The 16,854-nt window shown below is 39.7% G+C and overlaps 1 protein-coding gene across 3 annotated transcripts; it reads right to left on the bottom strand.

Moving 5' to 3' along the window:
* Window positions 1–15,838, bottom strand: poc5 (POC5 centriolar protein homolog (Chlamydomonas)). 3 transcript variants are annotated; one of them, XM_030060489.1, is made up of 13 exons: window positions 15,706–15,838; window positions 15,220–15,303; window positions 14,060–14,210; window positions 12,763–12,870; window positions 12,431–12,630; window positions 8,419–8,595; window positions 8,193–8,297; window positions 7,360–7,539; window positions 4,037–4,220; window positions 2,755–2,882; window positions 2,258–2,359; window positions 1,830–2,000; window positions 1–1,673 (listed from the first exon to the last, which is right to left on the bottom strand). In XM_030060489.1, the coding sequence occupies exons 2-13, from the start codon at window positions 15,301–15,303 to the stop codon at window positions 1,539–1,541; spliced, it is 1,725 nt and encodes a 574-aa protein (XP_029916349.1). In that variant the 5' UTR covers window positions 15,706–15,838; the 3' UTR covers window positions 1–1,538. The 3 variants fall into 3 exon arrangements, with proteins under 3 accessions (XP_029916349.1, XP_029916350.1, XP_029916347.1); XM_030060490.1 differs by having other exon boundaries at window positions 2,327–2,359; window positions 15,569–15,813; XM_030060487.1 differs by having other exon boundaries at window positions 15,569–15,810.
* Between the last annotated feature and the right edge of the window lie 1,016 nt (window positions 15,839–16,854).

Raw genomic sequence — 16,854 nt, 5'->3', positions numbered from 1 at the left:
TAAACTGCAAAGAACAGTAATATAATTTATTAAAAAATGCTGAATTTTGCCAGGTCATTGACATATGGCTGGGGTGTAGTACTATAAACTTAACCTGAGTTGATGAACATTTCTGTTTTGATGGAAAACATCAACAATGTAATAAATAAAAATACGTAATTTCACACATAATTGTAATGTCTTGAATTACATAATTTAAAATAATAATCCACAACATTTTCATAAAAATACCTATTTTGCTACTCTCCGTGGCAAGTTGATACTACAGACTAGTGATTCAATGTAGTCCCAGTTCATTTTGTTGTTCTAAACAGCCAGTATGAGTGGGACTTCACTGTGAAAAATCCTCTACACAGAAAGTGATGCAAGTTATGTTTACAGAGGCATCAACAGCAGTTCTTTTTTAAATAAATATAAGAACTGGGTAGTTTGTATGAGCACCGATAGACACCATGGCTTAACAGACAAAGAAAAGACTAGTGCCTACAGAAACTTGAACTTCATAACTTCATCAACAGAAAATCCAAATCCAAATTAGCAAATGAACTAAATAGGAAGCGACTGTGAATATTATCACTACCTTCTAAGTCAAGAGAGGATACTGAGGAGTGTTGCAGATGTAGCTTTTTTTTTTTTTTTTTTTTTTTTTTTAGTTTTATGGACTGATTTTGCTATGGTCTATCAGCTGCAGATTATTTAGCACAGCTTAGTCAGCTTCTGAAAGACAGCTGGTAGGTCAAAAGTCAAATATTGAGCAAATGTTTCACAGCTAATTCAAATAATAACAGAGTTATCCATTTAGTGCAGCTTCATAAGCTTAGCAATAGAGCTGCTTACCGTTACAATCTACCAGTGTACGTCTAATTCTAACCTTACAGTAAACAGTTGCTGTCTTTGATCAGTTTAACGTTATCAATTGAGCATTTGCTTGTGGTTCTGGGTACTAAGATATGCAATAATAATGTAACATCACAGCTTATAAACAGTTTTACATACAGAGGATATTACAATCTCTGCGCAATCTGTCACTTGTAGTGTTAGTTTTAGTGTAACAGCTCATGCTTGTTTGTATGAGGTTGTAAGTGCTGGTCATTTCAGTGGAATTAAAGAATTGGCGGTATGAAATGATCACTGAGAAATGCAGCATGAAATACCAAAACAAAGACTGCTTATCACCAAAGGTGTCACCAAAAGACAAACAAGAATCTCACAGATTAGCACTTTAAAAGGTACATTTTAAAAAACATTGTCTTTCAGAAATAAAAAAACAACAACTATCAAACATCCACTTCAAAAATACAGAGTGCAAGGACAAATTAATTTGAAAACTTGATGTGTCACATGGTGCCACATAAACAAAATCCCCATAATATCTGTCCAATATTCTCAATAGGCTGTACTTGATATATGACTGTATTATGGGAATCAGACAAATGCATTTTTATGACATAAAAATGTATAATACAATTGCATAGTGCAGTGATGGTTCAAATCTAGAAAATGTGTGTAATAGTTTCTAATGAGGAATGAGCCAATCATCAGTCAACAACTTTGATGGAATGCGTGTGGCATGTGTTGGAGTGTGTCTTGGATGAGGTCCTGGCTCCGGTGGAGCTCTGGCTCTGATGAGATGAGCGAGGAAACTTAGCTGCTGCGGCCTGACCAATGGTGAGCTAAAGCAACGACACAGAAAAGTGAGCTAATTTCAGTTCAGTGCATCAAAGTAACTGTAACTGTCTTGCAAACAGATGCTCGGGATATTTTTCATGTTAACTCTTATATCAACATTGACAATAATGGTTATACATGTGGTGTGACCTGTCCCATACCTGTGTAACTGGATGGTGGCGTTCAACGATGACAGAACTCATGGGTGGAACCACACCCATCACCTGGAGGTTGCTGCGTGCAGTCTTACCAACATCGGGCCGTGCAGTGATACGGGCTGTTACTGTCTTTGAGGGTTTTTGCTGACTGGCTGTGACCACACGCCCACTGACCTGAATAAGTATTGTAAACACCATGTGTCATTACCTCATGCAGCAATGTAAGTAGTACAAGAGATTTTATTTAGCTTGAGACATTTAGAGTTAGCACAAGTCACTCATGGTCAGTAATCTGGGAAAAATTCTGCCATTTTTCCAATGATATAGTTAAAGATAGCAGTTTTTAAAGGTTCTGATTCACTGCATGTCTGTTAAGGAAACCTCAACACAGAAACACCTGTTATAGATCTGAGTCTGAAGCTAAAGATAACCTGTTTGTGGGCACTTGTAGTGCCCCCTAGTGGGAGGGAGCTCTGGACAACTGTAGCGGAAGGGAATACCTCTGCCCTGGACATTGGGGCACTGGAGCCCACCTGAGGAAAAGAGAAATGGAAAGGGGGAGACATGAGCAGAGCAACAGAGCAGCAAATAAAATCTGACTGAAGCAATTAAGAAAGCTGACTGAATGCTATTCAAGGGGCACTTTTGTTTTTGTGTCAGCATTATTAAAATACTTGATAAAAATCTTGAATTTGTTGTGATGTATGCTAAAGACACATACACTTAAATGTAGAACATGTTCAGAAGAGAAAAATGTATTTACAACAACACACTTCTGTTTGTACTTGTTGAAATATTAAAAGTGAAAATAGAAATATTGTTTTAATCAATTTAATGTTTAACAAAACAATTCAGCTGTGATCATTGCAGAAAATGTGGTATGCAGATTAATGTATGTTTTAATTAGGAATCAGTGTCAGTGTCCCACCATCTCTACTTCGCTGTGGGAGGGAGGAGGGTCAAAGTGGATTGGGCTGAACCGTGTGGAAGAGACGGGATGTGAGCGAAGCTGAGCCAGTGAACCGGAGCCAGGCTCATCACGGGGGACCGGATCATCTAGAGGGGGAGAAAATATAAACGGAATGAGACTCTAGCAGAAAAAATTGTCACTACAGGTTTGTTACAGCCACAACTGTAACATAAAAGCTGAGTGTTGGATTATGATGGCTTCCTAGCTCACAAATGTGAATGAGAGGCCAGCTGATATTTGCCTTTTTCAGAATACTTTCACTTTTCACCATGCAGATTTCCACTCTATGAGTTAAAGTGCAGTCAAATTCTAGCCACTGGCATTGAAGATTAACTCTCATTAAGTGATAATTACTAAAAGGTGACAATACACCTTGTAAAGGGTGATGTAGAACATAATAATATTATCATCTACTTTTCCTTGCTGGAAAATGTCAGAAGGTTAGGATTAGGACACATGACAGCAACATGATTCCTGCCTGAAATGATTGTTTTTAATTGCTTGTCAGACAAATTATTACATTTCAAACGGTCAGATCTACTGGATAAATATCCATCAATTACACTGCAATAAAATTTGTACAATAAAATCTGAACTGAAGATTAAAACTTTCCTGAAACAGAAAACAGATCTCAATCTAAATATGACAAAGTAGCATCTGTTTTAATGACCTCGGCAGAGTACCATTCAGTTATGGTGCTTTGCCACTAGCACCTACTCGGCTCAACTCGGTTTCTGACGTTTTCCATTACAACTGAGTACCACCTCACCGTGAGTGGAGTCGCTCTCATGTGTCGTCGCTCCCTGTCCAATCAGTGGCCTGCACTCTGTTTACGTCACATTTTCAGCTCGACTCAGCTCGCTTAGAACCCCGGCCGAGTAGGTACTAAAATAGTACCTGGTACCAGGTACCACCACCTAATGGAAAACCTTACAAACCAAGTAGAGTCGAGCCGAGAAGGTGCTAGTAGAAAAGCACCATTAGTACTCAGCACATTCACTTCCTCATCACTCCATCAGATGAACCAGTGAAAGACTGCAATGCAATAAAGATCCACTTCAACTTTACTCATTCATAAATCCACACAAATGTCAATAACACATGGCTGCACCCTATTGGACAAATTGTGACTTACTTTCAATCCTGATAGCAGTGTTAAATCAATAGAGCACAGAGGCAAGGCTAATAATGCCTTCAAGGTTGTTAGATATAGAGCAGGACTCTAGTTATGTAACTAACCATGCTGATCATGAACTGCAGGTTGCTCTGGCCGCCCCTCTGCGGTGTGGAACATGGTGAGAGCCTCCATGTTCAGAGCACACACACCCCTCATGAAGGCCTTCTTCATCGTCTCCTCATAGTGCTCTCGTTCTAATCGCATCCTCTGGACCTCAGCCTGGGCCTTCTCAACAGCCTCACAGTGCTGCATAAGACAGAAAGACTTGGTCATTAAAATTATACTAAAAAGAACATTTAGACACCTAGGGGGCACCCTAGTAGCCCATCTCATAGAGGAAGTACCACAAATCAAGGTTAAGTCCTTATCGCAGCATCCAGTGGTCCCCTTGCTGCATGTCATTCCCCCTCTCTCCCCTTCCTTTCCTGTCTCTCTCTATTGTCACTACATACAGCAGAAATGCTAAAAATATCTTTAAAACATCATTTAGATAGCTGTGAACTGACTTTTCCCTCTTTGCCTATCTAGTCCTGCCACAACACCAATCTCACCGCTGGTCTTTCTCTGTACATCTCAGGCCAATGTGCTGCACTGCATGTCTCTCATATTATAGTCAATAACTCTTCTGCTTATTTCCCTGTAGTTTTTTGCCACTGCTCGCTATACCGTGCTTGTCTTAATCTGCTGCTTTTACTGCAACCTCGATCAATCAAACTGGGACTGCTTTAGTTATTAAATTATTCACTAAAATGAGCAAATTTTACATATGAAACTGCTTTACGGGAAAACACTTGGGAAAAAATACATTTACCTTTTAAAGGAACAAACACCACAATATGCAATGGTGCACTACATGAAGGAGGTCATAGTAGCAACCTCAACAATTATTAGCCAATTTCCAAGTTATCTTACCTTGCAAAATTCCCCAAATCACTGGTAAATGATCAATTTAAAGCATTTTTCACAACACACTCTATACTAAGTCTGCATCAGTCTGGTTTCAGGGCACACATTGACACTACATCAGCCATTACTCTAGTCACGAATGACATGGTATCTGCTTTGGACAAAAACAAATTATGCTTATGCTTGGCCCCAAGTTATCTGTCTGATTGATCTCAACGTGTGAAAACAGTGACTGCCTAGTCCTGCCTCTGGGCAATAAGAGAAGGTGTTCTGCAGAGTTCTATTTTGGGTCCAGTTTTATTTTCTATTTACATTCACATTTAAGTATCATGTTGATAATCTGCAAATAGAGGCAACGTATTGACTTCTTGTACAGCGACAGATACAACTTTCTTTTGATTAATATCAAAAGGACTGTGTCAATTGTGGACTTGGAAAGTTGGCCTTTATGTGAAATGCCCCATACACATGGAATATGTCACAGCAAAAAGTGAAAATTCTCTGAATCAGTGTGTAATTGTGTTTGAACTGAGTTTTATTGCAAGCTCTGTGTATTTGTTTTATTTATTTTAATTTTGTAACTGTTTTTGAGTTTGTATCTGTGATGCTCAGTTTTATTATGCACTCTTCATTTGGATATTTTTTATTTACTTAAAATGTACCTCAATGTCATTGAAATGAGGGCATCCTCAACAATTTTCAAGTATAAATAAAGCCTGAATGAATGAATGAATGAATGGATCAGTTCTATTAGAGTATAATTTATTTTAATTGCTACAGAGCACAGTGATTCTAAAACTACAACACACCTCACTAAAACAAAACAACAGCTGATATGGTAGAGTCTGTACTCCTCTAATCTCTGCATCCAGCAATAGTATAGGGGAGAGTGGGGTAATTTGTGCCAAGGGGCAAGTAGTGCCACCCCTGTTATCTAGAAAACCATAGAAGAAGTTGGTCATGTGACCACATATTTTTGAAGAGCCAACCATTTCACTCATCCTGCAAAGAAGGGAGACACATGGCTTGAGAGGTAAGCACATTTCAGTTCAAAAAACATTTTTTTGCCCTCCAAGGTAAAATTCCATGATGAAGGTTTTTTGATTGCTGTGTTTGAACAATTATAGAAAACTTTGAAAACAGTTCACACAGGTTTTAGTACTTTAGTAAGCTACACCATGAGTCTATACAGTTAGCATGATGTTAGCTCAAAACAGCTGGGGGATGCATTTTTTTCAAAATGGTGGGCTTGGGGTAATTTGTGCCAAAGGGCCTGGGGTAAGTTGTGCCAGTGGCACAACTTGTGACTATATACTATATATTACTTTATTGTATTTTATTGTTATTGTACATTGTCTTCTTACCTTTGATCACTAAAACTATTCAGATTTAGATGAAGATGATTTGCAGGTGCTCATTTTGGAAGTTTTATTTTGTTCTGGGTGTTCATGTGGCGCTAGGCCAGGGGTGTCAAACTCGTGCCATGGAGGGCCAAGAAATCCACCAGGTGATTTCACTGATTAGTCCCGCCTCTCTGTTTCGAGGTAGGGTGATCAGTGAAATCACCTGGTGGAGTTGTTGGTTGGAATGAAAACCTGCAGCCTCTTGGCCCTCCATGGCACGAGTTTGACACCCCTGCGCTAGACCTTGTTATAGAAAAGTGGCCTGAGATCTTGTTAAAATAATAAATAAATGTTAAATAAATAATTTTGTATTGAATTTGTTTTGCTTTTATACAGCATTATCATTTGTGAGATTAAAATGATCTGTTTTACTTCAATTATCAATGGCACAATTTACCCCAGTGTATTCTCTCTAATGGCACAATTTACCCTGCACCGGGGGCAAGTTGTGCCACAAAAACACTTTTTTTTCAAAAGCTGTATTTCTCAAACAGTTTATATAAGATCCAAAGTGATTGTTCCCAGGGATGCACAACATCCTAAACTATATGTGCATATTTTAGTTGGAGGCATTACTGTAATCCCCTCGCTTTAAAGGCACTTTAAGTAAAAATTGGCACTACTTACCCCACTCTCCCCTATATATCCAGTTCATGTAAGTGAAACATATTGCACTGACACCCAGATGCACCACATGCACTTGTTTATTTACATGCTTCCCACACTTACCTGGATATCAAATAAAGGGACTTTTCCCAAAACTCTCAAAGGTGTACAAACTATTAAAACAACTATAAAACTGAATAAGATATGACACTGGACAAAAACAGACACAGGGGCCTATTTTTCATGACCTTGTCCAGTCAAGATATCTTAAAAATTTTAAACTGCTGCTACATCAACACAAACATCCATCAAAGGGTATTTCCTCAGCATGTGAAGAGCTGTTCTATAGTCTAAAATAAAAAATTTAGTACTCTCAAAGCTATCAATTTATTTCCAAAAGCTGTCAAAGCCTTATTTTAGTTTCCTCCAATTAAACAAACTTTCAAGGTGCATGGGGACACTGTATTTACCTCAGCCAGCTTGGCCTCGTATTCTGTAGACAGGCGCATGCAGACCTCCTCGGCCCTGGTGCGGCAGGCCCGCTCCACCCTGTCCTTCCAGTGTCTCTGAACCAGAGAGTGCCAGCCTAAAAACACCTTCCTCTTGAGCTGCAAATTGTAGTGCTGCTGTGCCACCTGAGCAGCATGAGCCTAGTAGGGAACCACAAGACCATGAAAATATTCACAAGAAAATAATTACACCCATAATTCATTCTTGTGCAGGTGCAGTACATTTTCTGTTGTGTTAAACTTCCTGTGTTATGGTTTATATAATATGAGTCATCCACTTCATTTACCCTTTTGAAGAAACAGAAAAAAAAAAGATTTAAAAATGATTTAAAAAATGTATTTTTCTGCAATCCATTTCTTAGTTTCATACACAGCATGGGATAAAAAGGAACAGACTGTTTATCAGTGCACTGACAATATTTCAAGTATGCAAATTTCATAAGAGGAGAAATCTGTGTGAAAATGTGGCATGTGCATGTTCAGTGTGCGGTGACATGGTGATGTATGGGTTGGTAAGTCATGCAGAGACTGAGGATTTGCATAAAACATTAAACTACTTTGACAGTAATCTAGCATAGTTCACAACCACTAATTTGATGCTCACTTCTCAAAAACATAAATTATGCCATGCAGTACTGAGAGACTCCTGAGATCACAGTGAGAGCAAGTGAGCTGGTGATGCAAGGAAGACAGTAAGGTGGTAACATATTTTGGGTGCACCTCTTCTCTGAAACACACAACTTTCCACTATTTCTAACATCCTATAACCCTCATCTCTTTTCCTGTCTGTATACCTCCTCTTTGGCCTCTGCATGTTGAAGTCTCCACTGGGTGAGGACCCTCATCTTCTCTACCTTCTCTTTTTGTCTGTCCAACACCTGGCTCAAGTTCACAATCACCTGAGGGAAAAAAGGAAAGACAGCACACATCACACAAGGAACTCATCACTCTAAAGAAAGCGCAAGATAATGTAAGAGAGGGATGCAGTTTGTTAGAGGAAATCAGTAAACATGTGCAAACCTCATCTTTCCTCTGGTTGGAGGTCTCATAGGTGTGCAGCAGCTGCTTCAGGCTGTCCAGCTCTGCCTTGAGGCCAGCTGTCTGGGCTGCATGCCTCTCCCTCTCCTTCTTCATCTCCAACTTGTGTTGCTCAACGAAGGCCAGCTTCCACTTCCTCAGTTCCATCAGCACATTGGACTGATTGCAGAATAGAGAGTGGAACAGATACATACAACTTGTTCATTACACTACATCAACAATTATGTAAATGTGCATCTATGAATCTTTTTTAGTGATAAATATCGATATTATATCAATATCATTATTGTTACATTGTCAATATCTTCCGGAATTTTAGATGTCATAATATTGTGATATGGCATGAGTGTTATCTTGTCTTGGTTTTAATGGCGGCATGACTGTCAAGGGAAGCAATTTTCCAAACTTATTTGACTGTTCAAGCTGTTTTATTATTGACTTGTGTAAATTCTCTTGCATGTAAATATTTTATAAAAGCACCAACAAACATCCCTACAACATTGTTACTTATCAATGTGGAGGATTCACACAAAGATACTGTGATATTTGGTTCTGGTCATACTCCCCAGCCCTATAAACAGGTGCATCAGGGGGTTCGAAAATGATAACATCTGCAGCACAGGAGTTTTGTGGATCTCATCTCCAAACACAATTAGTCCACATTCAGCAAAGCAGTGGACCATATCATACTATGATATACTGCCAACAACCTGGAGCTGAACACATTCAAGACTGGCAGAACTGAAGATGAGGATTGATTTCTGGCTAAATCTGCCAATTCATCACCCTTTGGAAATCAGTAGGTTAACTTATAACTCAGGTGAGTTGCTGCATTTTCTCAGGGTTGAACATCACCAACACCCTAAAATGTGAACATATTTGGCTTAATTAAAACAAACAACAACACAGGGTGTTCGTCCTGCAGCAACAGAAGCTCAGTGTTTCTGAAACTGTAAACATGTGAACATCCTCCACCAAGGTCTGGTTCCCTTCTGTCTCCTTCTACACCTAGGACAATCTCCCTTGAATTACTGGCACTGCTGAGCGGGTGATGGGCTGTCAGCTGTCCTTTGTGAAACCGCTACATGACATCAGGGTGAAGAAAAGGGCAGGAAGAAATGCCACAGTCAGGGAACTACCTGTTCCAAAAATATTCCTCAGGGAGACAATACTAAAATCAAGAATACTTGTTACCTCAACAGGCTCTTTCAAGTGCTGTCATCCTTCTCAACAGGCCCTGCTCAGGCTCAACCCCGTACATTCATATTATCTCTGCTCTCTCCTTCACCATCCCCTATGGAACTGACTGTAATCTCACTACTGTGATGGTTTTATTCTTCCCGTTTATCATTACCTTGCATTGTTTGTGCAATCTTGCACTACTCATAATGTATACTTGTTATATTTCACACCACTTTGGCCTCAGCAATTATCTGCATGCTCCACAATGCAAAACACTAATCTTTTGAGAATTTAAATCACCTTCAGTCTGTTTTAAGTTCCAATATTCTGTGCTAAATCACTGGCTGTCTCTCACTGTCTCTCTGCAGAGCTACACCGCACTGTAAAACATGCTGCCTAAACTATGCCATAAAACTACATGCAAGTGTGGTGCCAACAAGTACAGACATAATACACATTCACACATGGCACAATACAGCCATGCGCCTCCAAGACATAACCTGCATAGTATAAATTTAAAATACAAGCAGCAGCTTATCGATCAAGGAATTTTACCTGCTGTATCTGCTGTTGATGTTGTCGTTTTTAAGTGGAACCCTATAGCATCTGTCTGAGAGTAGAGGTTTATACTTGAGAGGGGTCCATAAGTTTCCCTAGTCAATTTAATGATAACCTTGTCAGAGATTGTTTGGAAGGAAGGATACTCCCTTATCCCCATCATTTTCATTGTTCTCTAGTAGCCATGTGTACACATAGTTTGAAGTCACTAAAATGGGATATGACACAAAATTTAACACAAGGCACGTGGACTGCATAATATCCTGATATAATTACCATAATATATTAAACATGACCAATTATGCTAATGAAGCAATTTATTAAGCAAATTATTGCATTAATTAGAAAATATTCCTATGTCAACATACCTGTCTTCACATAATGCATAGCATTTTCAAGAAAATGAGTTCTTCCTCATTATTATGCAAATTCGTGGAGTGAAGTGCTCCAACATTTCAACAGATAATCTTTTCTACAGTGGGAATCTGTAGTGTAAAATGAAGTTTAAATAATGTACCTGAATTACTGCATTCACAAGAATGTGTTACACATAGACGCACAGATACCACCATCAGGGCATAATATTCCATCAACTGTGCACCATCATGATGGGACATGATATAATGGTTCAAAATTATACAGCATATACAGAAGTATACATTTTTTACACTAGGTACCCAGACAGAAAGTGCTGTGTTAGCTTACACCATACTTTTTCTTTTCATGGTGATCTACAATTACAACTGATGGTGGGAGGGCTGGACCAGGTTTTGGTTTGGGTCTAGTCGTGGCGACGTTAACAGGGGCAGAAGATCAGCCTGCGCTGTGGTCGGGGCTGGGAGAGATGCTCTCACTTTGACTAGCAGCAGCCACAGAGCTACCTCCGCTCCCCACCTCACCATGTACACTTCGTTTAAAAAACAAATATATAAAATATTTTGGCTTGGGGGGGTGAACAGTTGGGAAACCTCCGGTCTTCGATTTACAATTTTTGTTTGTTTGTTTGTGTTATTTTTTCTCACTGTAACGGTGGGCAACACTCCCCTCTCTCCTCCGCTGTGTGGGTGGGTGTGTGTGTCTGTCACTGGTGTGAATGCAGGTGTGTGTGTTGTGAGAGAGAAGCGAGGGGGGAGCCCTGCCCGTCGCAGAGGAGAAATGCATTGTATGAATGTAACGAAACCATAGCAACGCATTAGCCCCTCCAATAAACTGTAGGGGAAACACTGGATTAGTAGATAATATTCTTGCCCTGCTGCCTTTAGACCTGGGACTGTCAGGTAAACTTGTAATAGTGCAGGTCTTTGCTGAATCTATAATCCCATAGTTTGTCTTAGAAAGTAGTGAATACAATGGTTAATCCGTGGCCACTTCAGCAAAATGAATACAGTTATACATTTTTGGAATGGAGCTTGTGTATTCATGGTATATTACTGTATGTGCACGCATAATGGTACACAAGGATGGTTTTGCCACTGAACGATAAACAGATTTCAGAGATATCTGTCTTGTGATTTCCTTTTTGATCCATTGATAGTGTGTTCACTTCCAAAAGTGCACACTTGCTGACTGCTGTCATAACTGAAGTTTAGCCATTTTTTAGCTGTTGTTTTAAACTATCCTCTTTCTGCCCCTACTGATTTTTTAATTAAAAAAATAAATGAGAACGTAAGACAGATAAGTATGGGGCATTTCAATAATAATGACATACATATTTTCATGATGACTGTGTTATAATAAGAAACATGTAGTGTCACTGACATAAACTAAAGCTATATAAAAGGTAATTTTATAGCAGAACCAGTTTTTTTCATTTAGATTGTGTAAATGAGGCCCAGTCACACTAATATTTCAACACTGGTAACAGCATAATATGCTTTCTCTACAATTCTACAAAAACTCCATTAGCACTCTATTAACAGAGCAACACTTGTTTGACCACTTATGCAAAACTCTCCATTATCATTAAAAATGCATATTTCTCGCAGTGAGTGAACACTTCAAATGATTGTTTTTCTTATCATGGGTAAACCTGCCAGCCAAGGCCCATTTCATTGTGAATATGTGGAAGCTCAAAGCACAATACCAATACCGTGTATCTAATACTACAAGTACCACTGCAGATGACTATGGCAGAACCCTGTGTGCAGACAAAGGGCAATGCTTATATTACTTAGGGTCAACTCTTAAACTGACTGCAAATAAGTGACACTGGATTGTGGAGGATAGCACTACCTTACTGAGGATGCCGACTAACCTTGAGGTTATAGCTCCACGTATCCAGGATGTTCTCCATCCTGCCAATGTTCTCCTCTGAAATGAACATCTCTGACACAGCCGAAACCAGGGTGTCTGGACTGCTCTGTCTGGACCTCACCGGCACCGCATGACGCCTGTCTGAAGGACCATCGGAGAGTACAGACAACCTGCTAGGTGACCGGCGTGCCGTCTCCTCAGCTGGAGGACAAGGAGAAGCAAGTAGCGCCATGATTATCTGTTTTTTGAGCTTATCAAATGAAGGCAAAATAATATGGGATCACATCTCACACAGTCCCATTTTGGCTTCTTTATATTCACAATTCCATTTACCCTGAGAGGCTCTTGAGTGTGAGCGAGGCTCAACTATCAATGGGGAAGCTCGTGGTGATCTCACACTCCTGCTAGAATGCCTCCCGTCTTCAGCTTCACGGACAGAGTCTGGAGAAACAGAGGAAAGAAAGAAAGAAAGAAAGAAAGAAAGAAAGAAAGAAAGAAAGAAAGAAAGAAAGAAAGAGAAAGAAAGAAAGAGAAAGAGAAAGAAAGAAAGAAAGAAAGAAAGAAAGGGTGGAACATAGTACAAGGTTGGATAGACAAAAGGGGAGTAACAGGGAAATAGATTTTATCACAGAAAGAGGTAAGTGAGTGAAATTAAAAGTGAAATGTGGAAGAATAAGCCAGAGAACAAAAAGAGAAAAAAGAGAGTGTTTAAGAGCAGTGAAGGTGACGGTGGGAATGCTGATTACAAGAAGATCACGGCTCCTCATCCAGGAATGCATTTATGTCAATATCTTAATTAAATCCTGCAGGGGGAAGAGAAAGCCTGCACTCTAAAGAGCAGTACGGGCAGAGTGCCAGGAGATCATTACCAATCAGCCTGCCTGCTTTCTCCATCCCTGTGCACTACTCCATGACAGTTAAAGCACTAAACCTCCAGTGTGAGAGCTGCAGCTGGGGGGAAAGACTGATGGACTGTTTAAGATGTGGTTATCATAGGGGATACGGATAGGGGGTACAATCTGACAGACTCCCCTACCATGTGTATCATGACTAGACCAGTTTGCAAGCTGGAAACACAAAGCAGATAAACACACACCACTTTTTATTTTTAACATTCTGAAGCCAAATCCTTTATGACAGTTGATCATTTGATGGGAGCAGTGTCTGGAAGGGCTCAAGCTGTGTCTCTCCTGACAAAGCTTGGTGAAATGAGCATGTGTAATGTGAATGTTTTGATGTCGCCTTTTTTTTTATTTTAATTTTTGTTTTATTATTCTGTTTTGTTTGGCTACTGTCCAGAGTGTGTTTCTTTGTTTCAGTTTAGTTTTTATCATTTAATATGTTTAGTTTTAATCAGTTTCAGTATTATTATTATTATTTTTAATTCTAATAAAATGGTAGGGTATTTGTCAGGGGAAAGTTCAGAATATGTATTCCAATAGAAACACACCACTTGTGAAGGCAGATGACTCCCAGTTATGTCGACAGTTAGTTTTTGTTTTTTTCCTACAGTGTAATTTATATTTTTATTTCAGTTAATTAAAATGTTCTTGTCAGATCTAGTTTTAGTTTCATTTTAGGTAACTTTAATAAATCTGGCTTGTGCATGAGAAAAAAAAATCCAAGATACCTGCAGGGCGCTGTGATTTTGCGCCATCTCTTCCCTGGGAACTCCGAGTGTCTGCAGACATGTGTGAGGTGCTCGGCAGCTTCAAGTGACCGGTGTGTGTCTCAAACTTAGGAGTTACCACAGCAAAGCGGAGGAGCTCTTCATACTCATCCTGTTCATCAATAAACAATAAAAAGAGACCAGGAGTCACATTTTTGTTATGTCAAGTCCTCTACATTTTTTCCATGCTATGTTGTGAAAATGTAATTAACCCAAGATGGCATGCAAACATGCTGGACAGATGTTGTGTTATGCTTTAGGGTCGGAGCTGTTCCTCTCATTCTCCACACTTTTCTCCTCCCATCATTCTGGTAATAATTTTTGTTTCATCTGTCCAAAAAACTTTGTTCCAGAATTTGGCAGGCTTTGTTAGATCTTTTTTTTTTTTTTTTTTTTTTTGCAATTTCTAATGTGGCCATCCTGTTTTTGAGTGACACCAGTGGTTTGCACCTTGCTGTATACCCTCTTATTTATTTTCTCATAAACGTCTCAATTGTATATTTGGACACTGATGCGCCTAACTCCTCCAGAGTGTTTTTGACTTCCCTAGACGTTGTGAATGGGTTTTTCTTCACCAGGGAAAGAATTCTTCGATCATCCACTTCAGGTGTCTTCCATGGACTTCCAGGTTTTTTGGCATTTCTGAGCTTACCAGTGTATTCCTTCTTTTTCAGGATATACCAAACCGTTGATTTGGCTACTCTTTAAGTTGTTGTGATCCGTCAGATAGATTTTTTTTTTTTTTTTTTTGGCTTTCTGAACCTAATGATGGCCTCCTTCACCTGTCATGGAATGATGAGGGTAAACACCACACCTTGCCATGAAACTGCTTTTTAGTCAAGTGCCCAATCACTTTTGAGCCTCTGAAAGTGGGGTAACAATGTATAAAACTAGCTGTGATTCCTAAACAGTTAATGCCATGTTTCTGTTCAGAACCTTAAATTAAAGCTGAAAGTCTGCACTTCAATCATGTCTTGATTACTCCATTTCAAATCCACTGTGGTGGTGTACAAGGGCAAAATTATGAATATTGTGTCTCTGTCACTTATGGACCTAACTGTACATAGTGAAACCCATCAATCCTGGGCATTAGTTATCATCATTGTTATTATTATTATTACCTGTAGGTCAGAGGACACAGAACTGCCTGGATCAGAGTCCTTTGGCAGAACAGGACTGGCCAGCTCCTCTTCGTCTGTGGACATCTAGCCAATACACATCAGCGGAGGATATTACTTTGATGAAAACACTGCAAGCAGCACAAGCTTACCACGTTAAACCACAGCAAAAACTAGACAAAGCCTCAACAGTAAAACTGCACGAAAACTACTGAATGTGGGTATTTTTAGCATAAATAACTTGTGTGTTACGTAGCGTATAACGTTATGTCAAATTTACGAACATCTCTTGTAACTATTTTTTATTACATACATTTCCTTTTGGGTCGAAATGGTGTAATTCAAAACTCACTCTTTATGGAGCGGGTTGAGAGGATCATAATCATCAACGTTACACTTCCTGGGAGTTTAGCAACATAAGCTAACTTAACAAAGCCGACAAAAGTATGCACAATAACAAGCAGCAGTGTTTTTTAAAAAAAGTTTTACCTCGCTTATTAGCCTAACTATTACAGTTCACAACTACCCACGACTTCCTTATTTTGCGTTTGCAAGCTTTCGTATGTCGGTTGGAAAATGCTTGGTTTGCGTTTCAAACTAAATGACTCTTGAACAACACACAACCTGATTGGCTATCCCGTCCAAACCGACCTGCTAAAACTCCTCTGATTGGTTAATATGTTTCTATGGCAACAGTAAGCGGAACAACGCTGATCTCACCAGCTCCTATGCGCCGTGGTTTTGTTTTGCACCTCACAGCTTTTTAATCGGTAGTAACCTACTTGTCGGCGAGTTAGTAAGGTTTCTAATTATTCGACAGCCACTGATTTTGATTATTTTGACACCGGCCCAGTTGCTGGCCTGTGCGAAATAAGTCGCTGAACCCTTGTGTCACGATAATCCTTCAGTGCGGGAGTCATTGAAGGATTTGCAGTTGAGTGTTCGGCCACTGAGAGCAGTCAAGGCAAGGCTACACACAGCTATGTCTTTTGTCACATTCACTCATCTTCCATCGTTTTGCCACGCTCAAACAGCTTCAGTCTGGATAATCCTAGAGTTTACATGTCACCACACACGGCTGCATTGTTACATAATTAATGACTGACCGCTTCATCTTGTTAGCCAAGTTAAGTGATCATAAATCCCACAAGCATTTTAATTATAAGAGGGAAGTCAGCCTGCATGTGGCTGAAATGGATTCGGGCAAATCGTTAATAAGCATCTGTGTCCATTCAATGAGCAAACATGGCTTCCAGACTGTTCAGTGGCTCATCGGTAGTGTACGATAGAGATTAGCTGATTAAATGTCATGGAGAAGCAACTTACTTGTCTAAAGAAGGTATAAGTCCTTGGGGAATACCACCACCCTGAGAACGTCCCTGTAGCCATAACAGTGTTCAATTCCCTCAGACAACCAGACAACAAACATGTAGTTCACACACAGAATAACAGCAATGTGTTAACTCTCTGAAAACCTGATGCTTAATAGCATTAAGACACACATATGTGAAGTAGCGGCTTGGCAGTCTCGGTGATGGGACTGGAGAGAGGAGACATATGGTCTCTCTCAGCCGTAGCAGAGCTGCCAGCGATACCATTGGACTGGGGCCTTCTTGCCACCTGGCTGAGTGCTGAGAG

Source organism: Myripristis murdjan, chromosome 9 (assembly GCF_902150065.1).
Source record: "Myripristis murdjan chromosome 9, fMyrMur1.1, whole genome shotgun sequence".
NCBI classification, from domain to species: domain Eukaryota; kingdom Metazoa; phylum Chordata; class Actinopteri; order Holocentriformes; family Holocentridae; genus Myripristis; species Myripristis murdjan.
The sequence above is the reverse complement of the archived record's forward strand: the minus strand, read 5'-3'. Positions and strand labels throughout refer to the sequence as shown.

Bases quoted from the DNA above. Each gene is read 5' to 3' on its own strand.
- poc5 (XM_030060489.1), bottom strand. From the start codon at position 15,303: ATGTCCACAGACGAAGAGGAGCTGGCCAGTCCTGTTCTGCCAAAGGAC. The intron at 7,540-8,192 runs GTATACAGACAG...GTTCCCTACTAG, and splicing joins ATGCAGAGGCCAAAGAGGAG to GCTCATGCTGCTCAGGTGGC. The intron at 4,221-7,359 runs GTAAATACAGTG...TGTCTTATGCAG, and splicing joins ACGAGGCCAAGCTGGCTGAG to CACTGTGAGGCTGTTGAGAA.